The 7,861-nt window shown below is 46.6% G+C and overlaps 1 protein-coding gene across 1 annotated transcript in view; it reads left to right on the top strand.

Moving 5' to 3' along the window:
* Positions 1-2,859: 2,859 nt before the first annotated feature.
* LOC107290040 (proline-rich protein 12-like) overlaps positions 2,860-7,861 on the top strand; it is an 87,517-nt gene continuing 82,515 nt past the window's right edge. The window contains exon 1 of the mRNA XM_029284668.1: positions 2,860-2,945. Within this exon, the coding sequence (XP_029140501.1) occupies positions 2,860-2,945 (86 nt within the window). The remainder of the gene's footprint in view (positions 2,946-7,861) is intronic.

Raw genomic sequence — 7,861 nt, 5'->3', positions numbered from 1 at the left:
GTTAACAGTCACATTTACCTCTCACACACAGACTTTGACAAACATATATACACAAAGACAAGAGAACAGAAGTCTTAGGTTTACACATCCTAGTCATTCCCACCATAAGTTTCAGATAGCTCAAATTAGGGAAGGCACAGATCTTAAACATACCACGTGGTTGCATAGAGAAGAGAGAGAGAGAGAGAGAGAGAGAGAATCACTATTTCTTATTTTCCCTTTTAAGTACCTTTATTTAGCCAAATTGGTTTCCCAGCAAAGCCCTAAGCAAAGTCTATTTTTTTTAACATATAGTTTCTTTACCTATCTCTTTTTTCATAACTGCCTGGACGGGTAGCTGATTCCCATACCAGGCCTCAAGCAAGCTCTCAACCGGGGAACCTATCTCAGCCCTTGTATTGGGCACTATACACCGGAAGCCTCCTTGTGAGACTTCTTCCTTCCGCCATGGTTTTGTGGGTCCAAAAAGGGGACTCACGGAGCACTCTGGATCCCTCACAGAGTACGTGGGCTCCTTGAGGGATCCCCCACGTTTTCAGACCAAAAAGGGGTCTGTAGAGACACTTCTGGTTTCCCCTCAGAAGGTACAGGTTACTCTACCACCGATCGGCTTCACCGCTACTGTTTTGCGGACCCCTAACATCCGCTGCGGACCTCTGCTTGCTCTCAGAGGTAAGTGGACCGCTCCTAGCCCGGGGCTTCCTAGCCCGGGACTTAGTTTCCTAACTTTGCTTACAGGGCCTTGTCAGCTAGTTGCCCAAATCCAATTCTATCATTCACTCATTCCATTTCATTTTCACATAGCCTCTCCCTTTTCCCTACAAAAGGTTCTGTGCTCTGACCAACCCCCATGCTTTCCAGGTTCTGCCAATTAAACAGATCCTTTCTGCGGCTAGGAAAGACCAGAAGGAGCAAAATCCAACTGTGATTGGGAAAAAAAAGGTCTTCTCACTCACACACACAGACATACACACATTTTCTTTGTTCCCCTGGGCTTTAAACTTAAAATTTAGAGGTACTCATCTTCACCTTCTTTCCAAAGCAGCCCTTGAGCTCAAACTCTCAAAACTCCCCTTTACTACCTGGCTCCACATGGGCAAGGCCTGGGGAGCCCATCCACAGACACAAGGGGTCTGCTGCCGGCAAGATGGGGCTTACCAGTCTCAGTCCATTGGAGAGGTTAGCTTGGAGTCCCATTCTGAGGTGCCAAATTGTTAGAAGTAAGTCTTCATCCTGGTTCATCCAAGCCGGGAATAAATAAGCAAACATGGCGACTGCTTTGGGAAGAAGGTTACAGTTTATTGCAGAAGAAAGATGGTCCTTGCAAGAAGGAGCAGAGGAGAAGAAAGAGTACATGGGTAGAAGGGCTTTTATACCCCCTACAGCCCTGCTTGGAATAGTTTCCTGTTCCTGTGGCATGAACTTTGAGGATATTTGTGAGTGTTTTTCTAGGCCTTGATATCTGTGGTTTAATCCCATTATCATATCCTGCTTCCCAAGTGATGGGGCTAATGACTCTTAAGAGCTTCTTTTGTCTTGAGATACCTGGCTCCAAACTTCCTGATGGTTCCACATCTGCATTTGTATAAGACTAGCTACTGCTTTGGGCAAAGAGATGAGGCCAGGTTTGGTTTCTGCTTTTCAAAAAATGCTTTTAAAAATCCTTTTGGTGAACAATATCTTTCTTTCTGCCTTTTTAATATTTCCTTCTCTGGGCTAACTTCCCACAGCAGCAAGGGTGTTCTAAATATTAAAATATACAGACTCCTTCCTTAGCCATCATGAATTCACCAAAGTTTTTAGGCTCAGGAATCCCCTTAGAAAACCTTGATGTTTGCAGTATGCAACTGCAAAACAGCTTCCAGAACACACACATTCCTCCAATGATCCTATCCACCTCTGTATTAGTTCCCTCATTTATTTGTGGAAATCAAGGCACAAGAACCTCATGTATCACTGCTTAGCAAAAGTTCCCACCAGCTTCTCTCCCCCCCCCCCCCAGTCCCCTTCTGAACAGTACCCTTTCCTCCATCGTCTTCTCCTTTACCATTTCTGCCCTGGCCTCTCTCCCTCCCTCTCTTCCTGCTTCTTCCACTTTGTTCTTCCTCTCCCCATCTCTCTCTCTCTCCCTTTTCTTCTTTCTCGGCCACTCTTCCTTCTCCGCCCTGTCAGGTCGACTTGGCCTCATTCCTGCCACCGCATCTCTCCGCGCACTCCTTTGTGCTTTTCCCCTCTTCTTGCCCAATCCATCCATCCACCCGTCCATCCACCCATCATCCATTCTTCGCTTCTTCTCCTCTTGCTCGCTTCCTTCCCTTCTCCTCCATGGTCCATTTCCTGCATCTCTCTCTGCCACTGTATTTCTTTCTTCTTTTCCTTCCTTCCTCCCTCCCTCCCTTCCGCCGTCCCTCCGTTTGTCCACCATCCCTCCGTAGCTGACTTGCCCCCCCTCCTTCTCTCCACAGCATGGGATTGTGGGAGGAAACGGAGTGGAGCGGAGCGAAGATAGACGCCCAACGAACATGGCTGCACCATGAGCCGCCTCCCAGAGGCTCGCCTCCACCGCCGCTGCCTCCTCCTCCTCTCCTCCTCCTCCTCCAGCCGCCCGAGCGCTAGCGCCAGGCCGTGGCTTGAGCCAAGGCCGAGGGGGGGAGCACAGCGGCCGAGGGGGGGAGCACAGCGGCCGAGGGGGGGAAGAAGAGGAGGAGGAGGAGGGACAGCTGTCCCCGATCTCCTCCCCGATCGCCCCCCCTCGACCGTCGCTGCGGGAGGAGGCGCAGGGGCCCCCCGACTGAGCCGAGGAACGGACTGACAGACCGCGGCTGGCCCCGGGCGCCTGCTTCCTGGCGCCCCCTCCCCATGGATAGGAACTACCCCAGCGCCGGCTTCGGGGATCCGCTGGGCGCCGGCCCGGGATGGAGCTACGAGCGCTCGGCCAAGGCCAGGTTAGGCCGCCGGGGGTGGTAGAGGGGAGGGAAAGGAAGCTTTTCCCCCTTTCCCGGCCAATGCCGGAGACCGGTCTTGGCGGGGATCAAGCACTGCACCACCTCCTTCCAGTTCCTCCTCGTCTTCTTCACGAGCCTCCTTCTCTGGGCCTGGAAGTGGGGTTGGGGGGGGGAGAGTGGAGGGCAGAAACCGAGAGGCCCCTCAGGGAAAGGAATGCCGGCGGGGATCTGCTTCTGGCTCCTTCGCCAACGGCGTGGCACTGGGGTGCAATCTTGGGACCGTCCATACGCTGGAAGGGTCGTCTTTTGCAGAGGAGAGGGTGGGAGAGGAGGCGACCCGCGCCATAGCGTCTAGGCCCTATGGTGGCATGGGGGACCTGACTGAGGTGCGCAGCCCCTTGGGCGCTGGAAGACGGGAAGGTAGTAGGGACGCGGGACAGAAATGTGTGTACAAAGGGCAAAGGAGGAAGAAAAGGTGGCTAATGTTCACTTCTCATGCAGGGCAACCCTGTAAGCCCTGCAGGGGGAAAGTGCTTTAATTCCCTGCATGTGAAGGGTGAGTGAGAGTCACAGTGTGATGCCTTTGTGGTTTCTCTAGTGCAGGGGTAGGCAACCTCGGCTCTTTTATGACTCATGGACTTCAACTCCCAGAATTCCTGAGCCAGCATAGCTGGCTCAGGAATTCTGGGAGTTGAAGTCCATGAGTCATAAAAGAGCCGAGGTTGCCTACCCCTGCTCTAGTGGGATGATTAGTGAGATGCTCTGTGGAGGACACCTCTCCTGCCCTCTTTATGGCATGAAGGACATTTCGTTGCATTTCCTGTCACTATGTGAGACAAAGCAATAAGATTTGGCCTCCATGTTTTGGGGTAAGGAACATTATTCTGGGAGGGAAAACAATCAGCATTGTTTTGGAAGATTTCACCCCACCCCTGTTTATGTACTTGGAGGGAGAAGCAGAACTAATGTTCTGTGTGTGTGTGTGTGTGTACATGAGAGTAGAAAATTGTAGCTCAGTTTTTTGGTAGACAGTCTCAGAATTGCTGAGTATAAGCTCAGCTTTTGCAGATAGTGATGGTTACAGGAAAGTCTTTTTTGCTAAATGTAAAAAGGAAATTCTTGATTTTGGGAACCCTAGGTATTCCCATCCCTTGTGTGTGTGTGAAATAAAATAGAGATAGGTAGTTGCAGGCCCTGTAACTCATCTCTGTTTTTCCTGTAAACTGGGACACTTGTTCACAGTTGTTTGTGTGGTTTATCCTGTAAGAACATCTTTTGCAGAGGAAAACTGCAGAAGGTAAACCCTATAGGCTTAAGAAGGGGGGGGGGGTTGAGACTTTGATGTAAAATTCTAAACATTTGTGGCTGGAGTATTACTTTCCACTTATAAGAAATGAAATACTTTTTAAGGGTTTCGCTAGATAGAAATCTGATCTTCCCATTCCTATAGAAATGTGAGGTCAAAAGTTCTTTTGACCAGACATTAATTTTTCATTTGTTGGTTTTTTGCTAGACACGGTTGTTGTTTCAGTTAAACAACTCCTTAGCTTAGTAGCTATTTACCCCTCTTGAATAACTCTGGATCCATACACTCATCTGAATCTTTGCTTTGATATGCTCATCCTTGCTTCCATCCTAGATGATCCAAGAATTTGGGATCTTATTAACTTTGGCTCACTTCCTGAATAAGCCAAGTCCTAAATCCTCAGCATCACATTTTAAAAATCCATGAGAATAAGATGTTCCTTAAGATCCAACACTAATCTGTTTCTGCAATGTCTATCACTTAAACATATTGATATGTGTGGCTAATTTGCATCTTCACCTCAGTCTTGATAGGTGAGGAAATACAGTGACACCACCTTATATGAATCTATGTACTATGTTTGAGAGGAGTTTTCATGAATATATCTTGTTCTCCTCCTCTAGGTCAGCCTGCTATGGTGTTCAGCCTTCCCTTCAGATGTGTTGGACCACAAATGGAGATTATAGTAGTAGCCATCCAATGCATCTGGAGGGTGCCAGGTCAGGGACAGCTATCCTAAACACAGTTGCATTCATGTAAAAACGAACTGATCCTTTCCCCCAAAGCTGCATGGATTTTATTGATGTTGTGTTATGTTTGGTAAGAAAGGAGTAACAAGTTTTGATTTAAATGTGGCACTAGCCACAGGGACATATGACTGTAATACCAGGCATCTGCCATGCATCTTATTGTTATTTTAGCATCCATGTATGAAGCACTATGATGCCAACAATTTGTCCTATGGGTGAGAGAACTAGAGTACTAGTAGCATTGGTAGGCTAAAACTGTGCACAGCTGGGTTTGCACATGCACATTTAAATGAGTTTGTGGTGCCAGTGGAATGCATAGTGCAGCATTCATCACATGGACCCATTCAGATGTGTTGAGACCTGAACACTTAGAATTGCTAGCCAGCTCAGCCAACAGATGAGTAGATTGGGAATTCTAGGTGTTGTGGTTCCTCTGTATCTGGAAGGTACCATGGTGTAGAAGACTGGCATAGTGGCTTTCTTTTGAAATAATGGGTATTTTAGGAAAGGGAAAGTTGGGAACCAGCACTGATGGAAACAGTGTGAGTCTAGTGGCTTAGCTTATAGAGTTTTGAGGATGAGACTCCTTGGTTTTTCTTGGAACTGAAGCTGAGGTCAAAATATGTTGAGAAGTGGGGTCTTAGATTGCAGATGAGTTAGTACAAAGACCCTGGGCTTACAAGCAGAGTTCAGCCACACTGATCTTTGTATTTGACATGAATTTAAAATGTACATCTATCTGAAATGAGAATTAGAGTAAGACCATCTACTGTAATTTTTAAAAAGGAAAAAAGCTACTTCAGTATATCCTTCTCTACTCTGTCTTAGGGTACCTTGGCCTAAAATGATAAACTGGCTTCTTCCGCTGTTGAAATAAAACTTTCTGTTATGCTTGTTTCTAACATACGAACGGAGTGGTGACCACTGAGGTTTTAAAAGATGTGGGCATTCAAACAACAAAGTCAGAGTAGGCTTTGGAAGTATGCAGTCAGTTGCCTGCAGAATTGTGCATTCGCAAAGTTTAGCAGCAATATGCAAGTAACAGACAAGTTTGTTGAATGCATCACGTTATAACAGTTGCTAATACAGTAAACCCTATGCCATACTATACAGCATTCAAAGTGCTACCAATAAGCAGCTCACAGATGCAAGAAGCATATGGAATAAGGACTGCAAGTTATAGAAGGATGGGTGAGTGCAAAAAAAAAAATGCATGCAGCATCACAAAGTACAACTGCTATGCCTACCTTCCAAACAAGGCAGCCAACCAACCAGATTTCCAGCCTTTCAGCATGCAAAGTTATAAGCTAGTAGTACTTAGTCTTTACTTCAGTCACTTGGGCTGCCATGCAAACATGATAGTTCATAGTGGCTGCAGAACACAGAATCAGTTGATTGACTTGTCTAGTTTACTGTACTTTCTCTTCATTCTTTAAAACAATTCATAGTATAGAAAATATCCAAAATACATGTAAATCTGTATTATTTAAACTACTTATAGATGTTTTTAGTCAATATTTGAGTAATCTCAGTGTTAAAGGTACTAATTACAAAAATCTCAGCAACAGATCAGTACAATCTTAGATGGAATATATGTCTCAGTAGTGTATAGTATCGGATCTAATTGTATTCTGTATGCATATGTGATACCATAGTATACTATGATTTATAAGAGAAGAAATACTCACTTTGGAGGATACAACATCTATATGTAATATACACTACAAGCAAAGCATGTATGCTGACATCAATAGCTCTACATCCTAAGGGTACCACAACTTTCCAGTAAATCTGGGAAGGAAAGCATGAGATTTGACCCTTAAAGGCCAAGCAAAAGATGGAAAAATCAGAAGATGTGAATGAGAACCAATCTAGACTGAGGAGGCCATGTTAATTTAGAAAGAAAACAAGGGACTGTATATCATGGTCTTCTCAGCTTCAAAGAGGACATGTAAAACTAGCCTATCACATAGTCTTCTCACATCAGCTCATTATGTGACTTTTAAAATTAAACTTGCTAACAGCTGTTCCTCTGTTAAACCTGTTAAAAGATTTACCTTTAGGTTCCTACACCAGAACGTTTTCACAAACTGAAGGGGGGAGAAGCATTTTTCTTTTCTCTAAGGCTGTTGGTATTTAAATTATTAAATTTTAGTGCATGTGGGTGAACATGCACTAAAGGGGTTTTTTTTAATCACGAGAGGTGGTCAAAACGCAACCTAAGGGGATTTTAAATCAAATTTTTAGTCCGGGTTTTAGGGGATTCCAGGGAGAGGGGTGGGCAAACTGAAATTAATTCTCCCAGGCCGGCTGAAGGCCTCGGTGAGGTGGGCGTAGGTCCTGGAATTGGGGAGGGGGGGTCTGCCTAATAGAGGGCAATTCCATTAAGACTGTGTATGGGAGGGGTAGATATGGCGGTAGCAGAGGGCCATATCACACTAGGGGAGGGCGCACCCGCTGTTTACGAGCTGTGGCGCGCTCCGGCCCCCATGGCTCTTCTTGCAACCTAGGGTGTTTAGGATCTCAGGGCCTGGGCTTTCGGCTGATGCTGTGTAACGTCCACGGTTAATAAAGCCCCCCTCATTTATGATTTGGTATCAGAGGGGGAGGTGGACCTGGCGGGTATTACGGAGACCTGGCTGGGCCAAGAGGGGGGGGTGCTCCTCGTTGAAATGTGCCCGCCAGGTTACCGTGCATTTCACCAGCCGAGAGCCCAGGGTCGGGGTGGGGGGGTGGCGGTTATTATTAAGGAAGGCCTGGATCCAAGGGAGACCACTGTGCCGCAGACTGCCGGTTGTGAATCCCTAGGTGTGAAGTGGGGTCATGGGAGGCAGCAGGGCGTGCTGATTGTATACCTGGCT

Source organism: Protobothrops mucrosquamatus, unplaced genomic scaffold, assembly GCF_001527695.2.
Source record: "Protobothrops mucrosquamatus isolate PMUCROS unplaced genomic scaffold, P.Mucros_1.0 scaffold810, whole genome shotgun sequence".
Taxonomy (NCBI): domain Eukaryota; kingdom Metazoa; phylum Chordata; class Lepidosauria; order Squamata; family Viperidae; genus Protobothrops; species Protobothrops mucrosquamatus.
This window is presented reverse-complemented; position numbering and strand designations above follow the sequence as displayed.